This window comes from Podarcis erhardii (genome assembly GCF_964252035.2).
Source record: "Podarcis erhardii genome assembly, chromosome: 4".
Taxonomy (NCBI): Eukaryota; Metazoa; Chordata; class Lepidosauria; order Squamata; family Lacertidae; genus Podarcis; species Podarcis erhardii.
In genome coordinates, this window is record NC_138508.1 from 5332325 (window position 1) to 5349226 (window position 16902).

At 48.1% G+C, this 16902-nt stretch overlaps 2 protein-coding genes across 3 annotated transcripts in view; both read left to right on the forward strand.

Moving 5' to 3' along the window:
- ATG16L2 (autophagy related 16 like 2) overlaps window positions 1–9414 on the forward strand; it is a 50490-nt gene extending 41076 nt beyond the window's left edge. For both annotated transcript variants that reach the window (XM_081860435.1, XM_081860436.1), the window contains 4 exons: window positions 3850–3999; window positions 5860–5907; window positions 6835–6936; window positions 9079–9414. In XM_081860435.1, coding sequence (XP_081716561.1) covers window positions 3850–3999; window positions 5860–5907; window positions 6835–6936; window positions 9079–9166 — 388 coding nt within the window. In that variant the 3' untranslated portion in view covers window positions 9167–9414. The remainder of the gene's footprint in view (window positions 1–3849; window positions 4000–5859; window positions 5908–6834; window positions 6937–9078) is intronic.
- A 4701-nt stretch (window positions 9415–14115) lies between these two features.
- Window positions 14116–16902, forward strand: part of ARRB1 (arrestin beta 1) — a 135665-nt gene continuing 132878 nt past the window's right edge. Inside the window, exon 1 of the mRNA XM_081860551.1 lies at window positions 14116–14438. Within this exon, the coding sequence (XP_081716677.1) occupies window positions 14419–14438 (20 nt within the window). The 5' untranslated portion in view covers window positions 14116–14418. The remainder of the gene's footprint in view (window positions 14439–16902) is intronic.

Below are 16902 nucleotides of genomic sequence, written 5' to 3' on the forward strand. Positions count from 1 at the left end.
TGTGACGGAATCCAGAGTGCACAGAAACGCCGTTTACCTTCCCGCCAGAGCGGTACCTATTTATCTACTTGCACTTTGACATCCTTTCGAACTGCTAGGTTGGCAGGAGCAGGGACCGAGCAACGGGATCTCACCCCGTCGCAGGGATTCAAACGGCCGATCTTCTGATCGGCAAGTCCAAGAGGCTCAGTGGTTTAGACTACAGCGCCACCCTCTATCCCTGCCCTGCCTCTCATTTATTACTGCTGCTGTCTTTGTTCTTGGCTGGGTCAAAGAGTGGTTTGGTGCTATTATTGTTTGGTGGTTTGGTGGTTTGGTGCTATTATTATTTGTCTGCTTCCTTTCCATAGTTAAAACTATGCTTGAGGCAGCTTACAACATGGACACATGGGCATAATTACAAAACTATAAGCAAAGTAGTCATAAGCAAGAAATAAAACCAAAAGTGAAATAATCCCCACCTAACTCATAATAAGATATAAAAACATTTCTATGGGTAACAGCAAAATTAAAACCCCTGGTTCTTGGGTCAGGCTTATTGAGTTGTTTATATTCTCAGGATCATGTGGAGCTCTTTAAGCTGAGTTGACCAATCCAGCACAGTGGGAGGCGGAGGAATAACCTCATCTAAGATTAACCTGTTGAGGTCCCTCTTTCTCTCTTCCTTTTGAAGAAAATAATGAGTAATTTTACTCTGTCTCCTTCTGGGGAACTGATTAACGGGACTGGCATGATTCCCAGATCTTTACAGATCTTTCTAGTACGTACCATAGTAAATATAGTTGGTTATCGACGGTTTGCTGAAGTCAATTATCTCCAAATACATTGGCCTTGAATTTACAGGGCCAGAGTCAGTGCCATCCAGCAGAAAAAAACACTTTGGGGGTTCACTGTAGCTGCCACTTGGGCTCGCTGGCAACTCTGACGATTAGGGTGTTTCTCTTCCTTAATTTATAGCTTGTCTCTAATAAAGTTTGACATGACCTTTCATTTGGCAGTGCCTGGCAAGGTGCTCAACCCAGCCCAGCCCAGCTTCTTGCAGCCTCACAATATGGGGGAGTTAGAGCAGTAAAATAACAAGATAAAACAATATTAAAACAACAAGACGCAGCACTAGAGGAAGCATTAAAAAAAGTTAAAAAGTACACTGGTATCTCTGGATGCGAACAGGATCCGTTCTGGTGCCCCGTTCACATCCTGAAGCGAACGCAACCCGCGTCTGCGCGTTCGTGGGTCGCGATTCGCCACTTCTGCGCATGCGCGTTACATCATTTTGAGCATCTGCGCATGTGCGAGCAGCAAAACCCGGAAGTTACGCATTCCGTTACTTCCGGGTCGCCGCGGAGGACAACCCGAAAACACTCAACCTGAAGCAACTTTAACCCGAGGTATGACTGTACAACAGAAGAGAGGGATAAAAACAAGTACTGAGAGTTGATTATAGAGCAAAAAACTTGCCTTGAAATGAGCCTTAGAGCTGAAGACCCTCCTTCCTCTCGTAAATCACTGCTTAAGACCTCTGAAATTAAAACCTGACCCCTCAACAAACCTCCCTAAGCAATTCCCTCTAACTTGGAATCCCTGTACTGCAGGGGGTTGGACTAGATGACCGCTGGGGCACCCTTCCAACTCTACAAGTCTCTGAGGGCCGCAAAATCTCTTCCCTTCCCCACCAGCCTCTTAACAGACAAGCAACAGGTTGCTGTTACTGCTGCTGCTATTTCCGTGCCTTGCCTTCCCTATTTATAGCTGCTGTCCTTTGACGGGTCTGTACTGCGTGTGACCCCCCCAACCGCCTCTCCTTTGTTACTGAGCTCTTGTTCTGTGAATCAGGAAGGTCAGGATGCTAATGGATGTCCTGCTATTTTGCCTGCATCCCTATGAGCTCAGAGTGCCATTCTCACAGAGGAGAGAGATCTTTACCTGGAAAGAAAAGGTCTGTGTGTGACGGCCTTTGAGCCAGGGAGATGCTTTTGTTGTTTAGTCGTTTAAAAAACCTTTTAACCAAGGATACAGGAACTTTTTCAGCAAAAGCTCCATAGAAATGAATGGGAGGTGCACAAGAACATGATTTCTTTACAAAATTGATATACAGCTTGATCGTAAAAACAAACAAACCTCAAAGCGGTTTACAACCCAAATATGTCAGGTTAACAAACAGAGTAAAACAATGCAACTGTTAGTAAAAACAATCAAAACATTCAAAAAGTGAATTCCAAATGCCATTAAAATTGGAATTAATTTTTATAAACAGTGTATTAGGTTAAGTTTGTTGTTGTTGTTGTTTAGTTGTTTAGTCGTGTCCGACTCTTCGTGACCCCCTGGACCAGAGCACGCCAGGCCCTCCTGTCTTCCACTGCCTCCCGCAGTTTGGTCAAACTCATGCTGGTCGCTTCGAGAACACTGTCCCACCATCTCGTCCTCTGTCGTCCCCTTCTCCTTGCGCCCTCCATTTCCCCCAACATCAGGGTCTTTTCCAGGGGGTCTTCTCTTCTCATGAGGTGGAAGTCTTGGAGCATCAGCTTCACGATCTGTCCTTCCAGTGAGCACTCAAGGCTGACTTCCTTCAGAATAGATCGGTTTGATCTTCTTGCAGTCCATAGGACTCTCAAGAGTCTCCTCCAGCACCATCATTCAAAAGCATCCATTCTTTGGCGATCAGCCTTCTTTATGGTCCAGCTCTCACTTCCATACATCACTACTGGGAAAACCAGAGCTTTAACTATACGGACCTTTGTTGGCAAGGCAATGTCTCTGCTTTTGAAGATGCTGTCTAGGTTTGTCATTGCTTTTCTCCCAAGAAGCAGGTGTCTCTTAATTTCGTGACTGCTGTCACCATCTGCAGTGAACATGGAGCCCAAGAAAGTAAAATCTCTCACTGCCTCAGGGAGATGCTAGGGGTCTGCATTTCATCTGCCCAGCTACCAGCCCTGCCTCTTCCATTGCCTGCCTCCTTCCTGGAGACCCTAATTCAGTGACTCCCAATTAGCTGAGTACTGCAGATCCCCTGTTTTCCAAAAGCCAAGCTATGGACTCTCTACTTTTGAAGATGTGGATATCTCTGTGGTAGTTTTTGTTCCCTGAATGGTGCCACAAAAATCCCCCAACATGTCTCAGCGCAAAACCCAGAGCGCTGGAATGTCATGGCAAGAAAGCACATTCCTCATGTCTACCAGCTTTAGGATGCCCAGAATTACTATGCAAATCATCTGAAGAGGTGTGCATGCATACGAAAGCTCATACCAATAACAAACTTAGTTGGTCTCTAAGGTGCTACTGGAAGAAATGTTTTTTTATTTTGTTTTGACTACAGCAGACCAACATGGCTGCCTACCCATATGCAAATTATGTTAATTACATGCAAATCAAGTTCACTAATTGCTTGCAGCTGTCTGGCTATTAATATGTTTGTAGTATGTAATCCTCAGTGTTAAATAAACTGCCTGGTGGTGTTATTGTTTTTAAATCATTATTATGCATCATTCCTGAATTAATTCATTCATTTAGACACCACTTAATGCCAAAATAGGTGTTTAAGCGGTTTATTAAAAAACTGTTCTGCAAACGTTAAAGTAAAAACCTGCAATTAAAATATGCACAGATAGGAGAAATTCCATGAAAACATTAAAATATAAGCACCTGTAATTTAAAATATGCAATTAAACAACCCTATGAAAAACAACACAGCAATTTAAACAGGAGTCTTTGGTCCAGAGTACTTGCACCAATAGGGACACCTCCTCTGGAAACCGGCAGAATGCCACTCCAGATGGGGCTCTCATATTTCAGCAAGATGTTTAATGACGACATGGTAACTCCACAATGCGCCCTGCCATTTTCTTCCTCCAGAGATCCCCGCTGCACACAGGTGATCCCTGTGGAAGGCAGGGTGACCTCCTTGAGCATCAGTCCCGATCAGATGCACCTGCTGAGCTGCTCCAGGGACAACGCCCTCAAAGTCATCGACCTTCGAATGCACAACATCCGGCAGGTCTTCAGGTGAGGAGCCAGGGACCGGGGGGGGGGGGGCATGGCGGGCTCCTGGGCAGCACTCAGCCAAATCCATAGGAGGTCAGGCTTGGACATGGGAGGGCTCCCTCTCTTTGGCGATCCCTCGTAGCCGAGTGAGATTGTCTTCCATAAACACGGTTTTAACAGTGAGTCCGTAAGCGACTGTGGAGGCCAATTCTGGACCCACACGTCCTTCCACAGTGGGGACATTGGTTCCCGGGCGGGAGTTGATCACGGTGTGGATTTGCCAGGTGTGCCTTTCTCTTAGCACGTTTCTCCCTTGCGTCCTCAGTTTAGTGTCTTCAAAGCCCATGACACCTTTGGTCAAGGCTGTTCTCCAACTGGAGCGCTTGCAGGCAAGTGTCTCCCAATTGTTGGTGTTTATACTACATTTTTGAAGATTTGCCTTGAGAGAGTCTTTAAACCTCTTTTGTTGACCACCAGCATTACGCTTTCCATTTTCAAGTTCAGAATAGAGTAGTTGCTTTGGAAGACGATCATCAGACATCCGCACAACATGACCAGTCCAACGAAGTTGATGTTGAAGAATCATTGCTTTGACACGGGTGATATTTACCTCTTCCAGTACAGAGCCCATTAGGCTCAACTTTGCCAGCTGCCCATCACCTTGATTCCAGCCTCAGTTCCCATCTGTAAAATGGGAACATTGTGACCCACCTACATAGGCCTGTTTTGAGGTGGAATGTGACAAGGGCTGCATCCATACATTTACCAGTGTTGGGATGCCAGAGCTGAATCTGTGCAGGATCAGGCCTTCCTTAAGACTTTCAGGATCATGTAGGTTTCAGGTGTGCATTCACAACATGGCTTGCTTGCACAGGGGGGAATCTTGCATGCAGATAAGTGCCACGGATAAAATAATAATAATAATAATAATAATAATAATAATAATAATAATAAATTATTTATATGCTGTCCAACCATTCTAGGTGGCTTCTAACAAAAGATTAAAAATACATTAAAACATCAGTCATTAAAAGCTTCCCTAAACAGGGCTGCCTTCAGATGTCTTCTAAACGTCAGATAGTTGTTTCTTTCTTTGACATCTGATGGGAGGGCGCCACCACTGAAAAGGACCTTTTGTGACTCCTTCAGACCAGCTGCTTGGCAGGATGTGAGACTCAGATAATAGCATCATCAGATTTGAGTATGACCACAGGAACTGGCTCAAAAACGAGAGTCCTCTCCAAATTTAATGGCAGAACTGCACAACATGAGGGTACCAGGAAGTTCCAGCCCTTCATGATCCTGATTGTGCTCATGGAAGAAGGGAGACCATTTTCAGAGAACCATCAGGCTTGGAGGAGAGTTGATCTTCGCACCCACTCCCCTTCCTTGCAATGCCCTCCCCATCTCTGTATCTGTAGATGTGAGTTCAGCACGTTCCTCTGCCAAAACAACGCGTCGTTCATTTCACCCCAACTCAAAACTGAACATGGACCTCTCAGGTTGAGAATTAAAATTGCTGGCAAGATATTTTCCAACCAGGACTCAGCTATCAGTGTAATTGCCTGCTGCCTTCAAAGAAGAGGCTAGAAGCACCCAAAATATTCTTTAGCTCAGATTGCAGTTGAAGCCAGAAAAGAATTTCTGGCTTCTCCTTGGTTTGAGGAAAGAGCTCGGCCTGTTTCCGAACCAAACCCACAGGCAGGTTTCTCATTTCTGTTCCTAACAGGGATGGATTTTTAAGATCCTTTGGTTATCGGGTATCACAGGAAAATCTGACCAGTATGTAAGTCGTTGAAACATGTGAACCTGGATGAGATGTCTCACTTTCTGTTTGCACGGAGTTGGCAAGGGTTTACGACCACCTTTTTGTTTCCATAGGGCTGAGGGATTCAAGTGCGGTTCCGATGGGACCAAAGCAGTATTCAGGTGAGTCTGGCACTTTGGAGTAAACAGGTAAGTAGATCATCCAGCTTTCCCCAGCCAGCCTGGTAACTTTCAGATGATTTTCACTACAACCAGTGCTGGATTTACGTATAAGCCAAACAAGCTATAGCTTAGGGCCCCACTCTCTTGGGGGCCCCAAAAAAAATTTAAAGGAAAAAAATACCTGGATGTTAATTTCCAAAATATAAGATAAAAAACAAATAAAATAAAGCCTACATACAGCAACAGTATTTTGCGTTGTGTAGGCTCCTATGATGCAAGTCATGGGCCCCGCCTGCTAGCCTGCTCCCTAAAATATCGCTGGTTTGCTCCTTTCTATATATAAAGGGACACGGGTGGCACTGTGGGTTAAACCACAGAGCCTAGGGCTTGCTGATCAGAAGGTCGGTGGTTCAAATCCCTGCGACGGGGTGAGCTCCTGTTGCTCGGTCCCTGCTCCTGCCAACCTAGCAGTTTGAAAGCACGTCAACGTGCAAGTAGATCAATAGGTACTGCTCCGGCGCGAAGGTAAATGGCGTTTCTGTGCACTGCTCTGGTTCGCCAGAAGCAGCTTAGTCATGCTGGCCACATGACCCGGAAGCTGTACACCGGCTCCCTCAGCCAGTAAAGCGAGATGACCGCCGCAACCCCAGAGTTGGTCACAACTGGACCCTATACCTTTACTTTAACATTCTGCATGGACTGGCTGCATGGCAACATGTGCAAAAGGCTTTAGATACCCATTAGGGTATATTCAACACAAAAAACAGTGACAATTTGTTATTGACAAAGGACAGCTGGACATATATAAGGGCCCCATTACCTTTGGTAGCTTAGGGCCTCATCAAACCTAAATCTGGCCCTGGAACCAGGTATCCCTCTTCTCCTTCATCCCAGTGATTGACAGGCTTTCCTTCCCTCTTTCTCCAGCCCCGATAAAAGCTATGCCCTGGTTGGCTCCGCAGACGGCGCTCTCTACCTGTGGAACATGGAGACGGGGAAGCTAGAGACCAGCCTGCCTGGAGTACACAGGTGAGAACCTTCTAGGGGTTGGAGTACACCAAAATCTGGATTATTTTTTTTAAAAAAGAGCCTCTCCGTTTTCTCTCAGGCTGTCACCCCCCCAACACACTTAGCTTTAACAAGAGTACAGAACTGTGTCGTCTACTGAAAGTACACTACAGTCTCCACTTATGTGCATTTAACTTTAACTGTGCGTGCTCTTGAAGGCAGGCTGGTTGAACATGTGCAAGTCAAATTATCCAAGCAAGGCAAAGAGCTTAAAAGGTCACAGAATCACCAAGTTGGAAGGGATCATCTGAGATTCATCTAGTTCTGCCCCCTGCAATGCAGGAATATTCAGCTGTCCCATACGGGGATCAAACCTGCAACCTTGGTATTATCAGTACCATGCTCTAACCAATTGAGCTATCTGTTGGGGTTACCTGGTGCTTAAAGAGCTTTGAAGGTCTCTGCTCTGCTTGGATGATGTGACTTGCATGATTTGACTTGTGCAATTTCAACCAGCCTGCACTTCAGTGCTCGAGGCCTCCTCGGTGGGCATCGAAGGCCACTGTCCTCTAGGAAATCTCTTTCCTGTCCTGGCCCCCCTTAGCCATCCTAGAGGGAAGCATGACAGCTTAACTATAAAAACAACCTCAAAGCAAAAGCAATAAAGATATCAATAAGAAAAACGAACAGCGAGATAATGCAAAACTTTCACAAATGGAAATAACCATCGGCTAAAAAAACTAAAGCACACGTCGACTTTCTAAACATCCAGGTAGGTTTGTCTAAACAAGAATGTTATTAGTGGGCACTGTAATAAGTACAGCGAATGCGCCTGCCTGACATCATGAGGCAGGGAGTTCCACAGCCACATGGCGGAACGGGTGTTTTGCAGTGCCTGTAGCAGTGCACGTTCCACCAGTTGAAGTGGTTGAGTCACCACATGCGGTGGGAGGCAATCTCACAGGTAACCTGGTCCCAAAGTGTTAAGGCAGCGGCTCCCCGTCTGTGGAATGCTCTCCCCAGGGATGTTCGCCTGGCGCCTTCCTTATACACCTTCAGGCGCCAGGCAAAAATGTTCCTTTTTAACCTTTTTAACCAGGCTTTTGGTTGATCTTATTGACATCCTGTGCCCTGTTAAAATATGCTGGGGTTTTTTGGTGGGGGGCTATTGGGTTGTTGTTTTTATTTTTACTATGTATTTTGTGGTTTTAGATCTTGATTTTATTCTGCGAACAGCCCTGAGACCCCCAGGCGCTGTGGTCTAAACCACTGAGCCACTTGGGCTTGCTGATCGGAAGGTCGGCGGTTCGAATCCCCAAAACGGGGTGAGCTCCCATTGCTCTGTCCCAGCTCCTGCCAACTTAGCAGTTTGAAAGCACACCAGTGCTAGTAGATAAGTAGGTACCGCTCCGGCAAGAAGGTAAACGGCATTTCTGTGCACTCTGGCTTCCGTCACGGTGTTCCGTTGCACCAGAAGCGGTTTAGTCCTACTGGCCACATGACCTGGAAAGCTGTCTGTGACCGGCTCCCTTGGCCTGAAAGCGAGATGAGCGCCACAACCCTGTAGTCACCTTTGACTGGACTTAACCGTCCAGGGGTCCTTTACCTTTTTTTTGCCTAGAATTTATGGACATTTGTGGTATAGGGTGGTATATTAATGATAATAATAATAATAATAATAATAATAATAATAATAATAATGATAATAATATGATAACAATTGTAAAGGTAAAGGGACTCTTGACCATTAGGTCCAGTCGTGGCTGACTCTGGGGTTGCGGTGCTCATCTCGCTTTATTGGCCAAGGGAGCCAGCGTACAGCTTCCGGGTCATGTGGCCAGCATGACTAAGCCGCTTCTGGCAAACCAGAGCAGCGCACAGAAACGCCGTTTACATTCCTGCCGGAGTAGTACCTATTTATCTACTTGCACTTTTGATGTGCTTTGGAACTGCTAGGTTGGCAGGAGCAGGGACCGAGCAACGGGAGCTCACCCCGTTGCGGGGATTCAAACCGCTGACCTTCTGATCGGCAAGCCCTAGGCTCTGTGGTTTAACCCACAGCGCCACGCCACCTAATAATGTAGCACCCTCTTAATATGGTGTGAGGAGTGGGTGTGATCTGTCATCATGGTGCCTCTCTGTTTTCCGTCCATGTGCCTCCAGCTCACCTGTGAATGCTGTGGCCTGGAGCCCCTCTGGAGCCTACATTGGGAGCGTGGACCGAGGCAGGAAGGTGGTCCTCTGGAGCTGAGCTCTCGCCCTGTGGCCACGTGGAGATGAGGACAATATCAGGCTCCTGTCTCCCTCTGAGGCTACCTGTGTCTGTTGCTGCTGGTCTCTGGGCTCAAGAGAATGCCCAGGGACGTCACAAGTCTGTGGGCTGGCTCCCCATGTTCAAGTAAGCACAGACCTCTGTCTCCAAGCAGCCAGGACAGGAAAGGAAAAGGTGGGCCTGGCACACAGCGCCTTCAGGTCCGAGAGAAGAGACTCCAGCCAGCCTGCAGACTTTTGGTATCTGAGACGGCTTTGCAAGAGAGCTGGACAAATTTGAGAGCAATTGGTGGAACCTAATCATTGCTGGAAATAATAGCTATACAGTGGTACCTTGGTTCTCAAACTTAACCCGTTCTGGAAGTCCGTTCCAAAACCAAAGCGTTCCAAAACCAAGGCGTGCTTCCCCATAGAAAATAATGCAAAATGGATGAATCCGTTCCAGACTTTTAAAAACAACCCCTAAAACAGCAATTTAAAGTGGATTTCACTATCTTAGAGACCATTGATCCATAAAATGAAAGCAATCAACAACGTACTGCAGTCACACAATCTATCAATCATTCAGTAGCTGAACAGTCACAGAAACAAAACCAAAAAAAGCTGCAGAAACAAAAACGCAAAATAAATACCAAAAACAGACAGACCTCATTGTAACACTCAAATCAGAAGTGTAACACTCAAAATGGGAGCACATTCGGCTTCTGAAAAATGTTCGCAAACCGGAACACACACTTCTGGGTTTGCAGTGTTTGGGTTCTAAGTTGTTTGAGTTCCAAGGTGTTTGAGAGCCAAGGTACCACTGTATTTAAAAGTTTATTGCAAACTGCCAGGAGAACTTTGTTGCCGGGCAGGAAATAAATATGGCAACCAAAATGGTCAAAGGCCTGGAAACGATGCCTTATGAGGAACGGCTAAGGGAGCTGGGCATGTTTAGCCTGGAGAAGAGGAGGTTAAGGGGTGATATGATAGCCATGTTCAAATATAGAAAAGGATGTCACATAGAGGAGGGAGAAAGGTTGTTTTCTGCTGCTCCAGAGAAGCGGACACGGAGCAATGGTTCCAAACTACAAGAAAGAAGATTCCACCTAAACATTAGGAAGAACTTTCTGACAGTAAGAGCTGTTCAACAGTGGGATTTGCTGCCAAGGAGTGTGGTGGAGTCTCCTTCTTTGGAGGTCTTTAAGCAGAGGCTTGACAACCATATGTCAGGAGTGCTCTGATGGTGTTTCCTGCTTGGCAGGGGGTTGGACTCGATGGCCCTTGTGGTCTCTTCCAACTCTATGATTCTATGGTTAGCAATAAAACAAGCAAAAGAGCATCCTTCCCCAGAGGCAGTCTACCTCTGAATTGTAGGTGCTGAGGACAAGGAAGTGAAGAAGATGACCAACCTCCTGCTTTGCATCCGAACAGCCACTTTTGGAAACAGGATACAGTTCAAGATCGGAGCCAGCAAACCAAAAGCAGGTGTAAGCGTCTGAGAATAGCCACACCTGCCTTGTGAGTCTTCCTTTCCACTATAGGCAGCTGTTCCAGCCAGTCAGATGCAGAGGTTGGGCTCGATGACCTTTAGTGGTCCCTTCCTACCCTGCAATTCTGTGATTAAGCAGTCCTTTCCCCCTTGTGTGCCTAGTGGCTTCTGGAATTGCGTGCCAGGTGAACCCAGGTCCAGTCCCCCGAGGCACTTCTGACGTCCAGCTTCATACCTGGCTGAGAACCATTGATTCATTTCTCGGGCCACCTGGGACAATCCCAGGCTCCGATGCTTGGGGAAAACACTCCTTGAAGAAACCGATGCCTTTGGAACTCCCTGCCACAAGTCAGGGGAGAGAAGCCTGTGAGAGTCGGAGAGCAATCGGATGGCTTTTATACTGGATGATGGGAGATGGAGCGACAGATGATGGAGCACTTTGTCCTTAGGGAAGGTAACTGCAGACAAACTGCAGAGTACTGTAACAGACTACACATTTTTCCAAATTTTGAAATGCAGTTTTCATTTTTTAAAAAAATGAAAAAAAATGTATATGGGATGCTTTTTAAAGGAGGGGTGCTGAGAAAGCATGTAGCTCTTTTTCTCTGTGTGTAAAATCCACAGCAAATGGGACAGAATAAAGACTGGGCACATGAAAATTGACATGGAACAGAACTAGGCTGGTCAACAGAGCTGCAACTAGAAGCTGGTAGAAGGTCCCGGCATCTCTGTTCAAAGCGCATGGCGTCTCTGCTGCATGCCTGGGAGAGCTGCGTCCATCAAGAAAGGCAGTCTTGGCCTGATTCTCTCCATGAGAGACCACAAGATCCTAGGCCCGTGTCTACGCAGAATACATGCTTTGAGTGCAGAAGGCCCCATGTCAAGTCCCATCATCTCTAAACAAAAAATGGATTTTGGGCAGTAGGGCAAGGAAAGAGCAGCTTTGGGGCTGCTGCCAGCCAGAGCGTGCAAGGCTGGGTTAGATGGGCAAAGCCTCTGACTCAAGCATCCAAACACTGCATTTCCTGCCAGCTTGAACTGGTCAATTCCGGTTTTCTCCCCATTTCTCATTTTTCCATAGTTCACATTTCTGGATCAGTTTGCAATTAAAAAAAAGAATAACCCAAACGTGTGTTTTTTCTCTTAATATACAGGTTTCTGTGTGCAGTTTTGCCTAATGAACATATTTTTTGCAAACAAATGCAATACATCATTTGGCTGGAATGTAGCCGGCTGTGCAAAGACAAGGAGTCAGATCCCTTGCTCCACCCTCTTTTAGCTCTGGCCCCGCCCACCTCTGGCCCCCACAAGGCCGCCCATTAAGGAATGCAGCCCTTGGGGGGATGAAAAAGCTCCCCCACCCCCTGATATATTGCTAAACAGTAATCCTATTGCCTGCCCCAAACCAGCAGCTTCCGGGAGGGTTTAGAATTCCGAATGTGTAATTCCAATATTTGCATCTGCTTTGCATGCAGAAGGTTTTGGGTTCAAATCCTGAATCTCCAAGAAGGGCTGGGAGAACCAGTCAGTGCAGGCATTGCTGAGCTGAATGGGCCAATGATCTCATACCGCAGTTTCCTATTCATTTTATTTAATCGGGTTTAGATACTGCTTAATCATCAAAACTGGCAGCTTAAAAAATAAAATACATGTCAACATTCCATGCCTGGGTAAGGTAGCCTGAACAGAAAATATTCTTAGCAGGTGCCAAAAACAATACGGTGAAGGGATCTGCCTTAATATCAATGGGCAGGGAGTTTCCAGAGCGGAGGTACAGCTGCATTTTTTGTTCCTTTTTTGTTGTTGTTTTTTTTAAAAGATATTTATTAAGATTTTACAATAAAAAGAAACATAGGTAATAGAAAAATAAAACAGACATACAACAAAAAGAAATACATCCAAAGAGAGAAAATACAAGAAAAAAAAGAACAAAAAACAACATCAATATAAACATTGGAAAGAAAGAAAAATCAAATTTTTAACTTCATAATTCTATAACCCTCTTTCTTGACTTCCTCACATCTCCCATTTTTGTGTTCCCCTTTACACAATCGAGTTCAGCAAATCCTTACCCTCTTTCAAACCTCATTTATGATTATATGTTTCAACCTATTATGTCTCCAATTTTTCTTCTCTTTTCGCATCAATTTTTACCTATTCTTTATAACTTAATCCCTTGTACCACTTTATATACATTTGACATAATATTACCTTGGTCTTTCCCCCCTTTCCTTTTTAATCATTTTTGCATACTCCTTTTAACCATGTCACTAATGCCATATTATCTTTATATCCAACATCATCTTTGTTCCCACCCTGCATATACACATGCACTCTCTCAAACCCCCACAACATGTTATTTGCAGCTGGGCTCACTGGCTTGAGTTACGCACTTTGGGGTGGGCCTTTGCGCTTGTGAAAGGGCTGGCGTCTGGCCTGCCCTGTGTTCGTTCAGGGTCTTCCATCACATCCTCATTGCTTGGTTTCAGTGAAAGTGCAAAAACGAGGAAAGCTTTATGGACAGAATGAGAGCGTTTCTCACAGAAGTTCATGCCCAGGTGTGTGGATTTAAGACAATATCAGAGGGGCAGCAGCAGGCACCTCGAATCCTGAGGCATGAACAGGCAGATGCCAACCATTAGCGGCCGAGTCTCTTACTCTCAGGTTCGTGGGTTCAAGCCCCACCGTGGGCGAAAGATCCCTGCATTGCAGCCGGTTGGAATTAGATGACCCTCAGGGAAGATTGCCACCTGTTCTTTATAATACAGGATTGTCCCATATTTCAAATGTCAAATGCCACGTCCTGTATTGATAGAGTTTTCTCCTTTATTTCAGGTCCCCTCTCTCCCCCAGGATAGGGGTCCTCTCCAAACGCATGTGTTTGAGAGGGTGTGCAAAAGGCCATGTATTTAAACTCTGGGTTGCCAAGCACAGACAGATCCACACATTCCTGTGTGTGTACCGGCACGTGTGTGACAAATTCCAGAGGGTCAGGCTGCAAGAGACTGTAATGGATTGCTTTGAAGTCACTTCAGCACCAAAGGGAAAAAATATCGCCCCTCCCAGTCCTTGATTTTGGCAACCCTCCTCTCGGGTCCCTCCCAGCTCTACAATCCTACGCATCTCCCCACCCGCCCCATCTTCCTTCCAGCCTGCCAGCCTTTCCGCCAGCCTCGCTCCACGCGCCCTGACCCCGCGCGCGCTCCTTTCCGCGCCGGGGCATCGTGTGAACGCGTCCCGAAGGCGCGCCGCGTGTCGAGATCAGGCGGGCAGGGCGGAGGCGAGCCATCCTTGGGATTGGGGGGTTTTGTTTGCCGGCTCGGCGGTCTGCCGCTCGTGACGCGCGCGCGGAGGAGGGGAATCCGGGGCGCGCGCCTGGGCTGCTGCTTAGCGGCGCCTCCTCCTCCTCCTCCTCCTCCTCCTCCTGCTGCTGGCGAGCGGCCGGTCCCTAAGCGGCGCGGGGGAGGCATGTCAGGGCGTCTCTAAGCGGGCAGCTCCCTCTCCGCCCCCGCGCGGACTCCTGCTGCGAGGCGGGCGCCGCTTCCTCTCCTCTCGCTCCGTCGCTGCGCTGCGCTCTGGCTGCAGCTGGTGGCTCCCGACGCGCAGCATCCGCCGCCACCGGGCGGAGCTCCGTCCCTGCCCTGCCCGGGCTGCGCAGGCCGGGAGAAGCCGAGCCCCATCGCCCGCCGACGGACGACCAAGGAGCGCGCCCCCGCCTCTCGCTTTCTCCGCGCCCGGCAGCAGAGACGCCAGCGGAGGCCATGGGCGACAAAGGCACCCGGTGAGTGCGCCGCGCCCCGCGGAGAGGGAGGTTGGCTGGCTGGCTGGGGGGGGGGTCTTTCTTGGGTGGGGGCTTCACAGGGCCGCGCCTGGAGGGAGATGCGGGTCCGGAGCGGGACTGCGGAGCAGCCGCGCTTGGGACCCGCGTCGGGCGCGTTCTGACGAGCGTTTGCGCCCCGGTATGGGCGACGTGGACCCAGCAGCAGCAAGCCGCGGTGTCTTCCCACCCGGAGGCTGCACGACGGCTCCGGTCACGTTGATGCAGTGTGTGCGGCACGTGTTTGGCTGCGTTCGCACTTGATACACGCGCGCAAAACGTAACGTGTGAAGAGGTGGCGCGGGTGGCGTCTGTTTGAAAAGCGGGCGGGGGGCGTTGGGAGACAGCTCGGGACTGATGTAAAAGGGTACTTGGAAAATACGAACAGCTCTGCAGGTGCGTGGCAAAGTAAATCGCGCTGGTTTTGGTGTAGGTTCTTCCTGAGTGAGTGTGTATCTGCTTTGCAGCCTCGCATGACTAGCACCAAAGAGGTGGGGGATTCCTGCTTTTATGCAAATTTAAATAACAACAACACCACTAATTCTCGAGAGAGCCAGAAAAGAAGGTGGAAGTCCAGGCTGGTATTCGGAACATAGGAAGTAGCTGCCTTCTGTTGAGTCAGATCCCTGTCCTGCCTAGCTTAGTATTGCCTGCACTGACTGGCAGCAATGACTCTCCTGAGCATCTTCAGCCCTACCTAGAGATCAAACCTGCCCCCTTTGGCTTGCTCTACAGTTGAGCTGTGGCTTGTCTGCCATGAGGTCAGGAGTCCGTGGCGGGATCAATGCTGCTCATGTGTTTTTCACAGCAGCCACACAACATCATTGGCACAGATATGCCAGCCTTTATTCCTTTAACCAGGATTCAGATTTTCTGTTGTTGTTATTTAGTTGTTTAGTCGTGTCCGCCTCTTCGTGACCCCCTGGACCAGAGCACGCCAGGCACTCCTGTCTTCCACTGCCTCCCGCACTTTGGTCAAACTCGTGCTGGTAGCTTCGAGAACACTGTCCCACCATCTCGTCCTCTGTCGTCCCCTTCTCCTTGGGCCCTCCATCTTTCCCAACATCAGGGCCTTTTCCAGGGAGTCTTCTCTTCTCATGAGGTGGCCAAAGTACTGGAGCCTCAGCTTCAGGATCTGTCCTTCCAGTGAGCACTCAGGGCTGATTTCCTTCAGAATGGATAGGTTTCATCTTCTTGCAGTCCATGGGACTCTCAAGAGTCTTCTTCAGATTTTCTGTAGAAAAGATAATAATATATCTATATATATAAAATTGCCCACGACCTGCTGGTCTCGCCAAGAAGCCTTCCATGTCTTGTTGGCTGCCAGTTAGTTCCCAGCAAGGGGCGAAATGACGTTGTAACTAATTGGGGCTGCATTGGCTCAACAGGCTGAGGCAGGTTGAAGGCTGATGGCTTTTATATCCCTCTGAATCATTTACGTTTTTATTTTTGTGGACCTGGGCCATGATAGTAAAACAGAACCTCCATGTTCAGGGGTAGTATACCGCTGGGAGTTGGGGGCAGGGGAGGTCAAGGGAAGTAGTAGTTCTACTCTATTCTGCCTTGGTCAGACCCCACCTGGAGTCCCGTGACCAGTTCTGGGGACCTCAGTTTAAGAAGGAAGGTGGGCAGAGGAGGGCAACCAAGATGATCAAGGGTCTGGAGACCAAGCCAGATGAGGAACGGTTGAAGGAGCTGGGTATGCTTAGGAAAAGAGGAGACCGAGAGGAGATCGGAGAGCCACCTTCAAATATCTCACGGGCTGTCACATGGAAGAGGGAACAAGCTTGTTTTTCTGCTGCTCCGGAGGGCAGGACTCGAACCCATAACTTCAAGTTACAAGAAAGGAGATTTCCGACTAAACATCAGGAAGAACTTTCGGATGCGAAGAGCTGTTTGACAGTGGAACGGTCTCCCTCGGGAGGCGGCGGAGGTTTTTAAGCCGAGGTTGGATATCCATCTCCCAGGGATTCTTCAGCTGCATTGCAGGGGGTTGGAGTAGATGGCCTTTGGGGATCCCACCCAATTCTGTGAGATGCAACGTAGAGTGTGGGGTTGCCGCTTGTCAGGTTATCAGACGCACGCTGGCTGCCTGCCTGCGTTTGGGGCCTGAGTGCTGGACCAGGCGGAGGTTTTTGCGTTTAGCAAGGCTCTTTCTGGCGTGTGTGTGTACAAATGCAGCCATTTCTCGAGCACATTCTCAAGTGCCTCTGGTGTGCTGCCCCTCTTCCTTGCGTAATGCCTGAGCTGGTGACAGATTGTGCGTTGTTCGGCACCGGGGCTGTGGCAGGGAGGAGAGCCGCTTAAAATTATGGTTGCCTTTGCTGACAGGCTCACTGTGGGCCTCCTTTTCCCAAACCCTAGGAAATAAAACGGTGGCCAAGTTCACGGCGTATTCGGGATTTGTAAAGAAAAATGGATTTGTGTA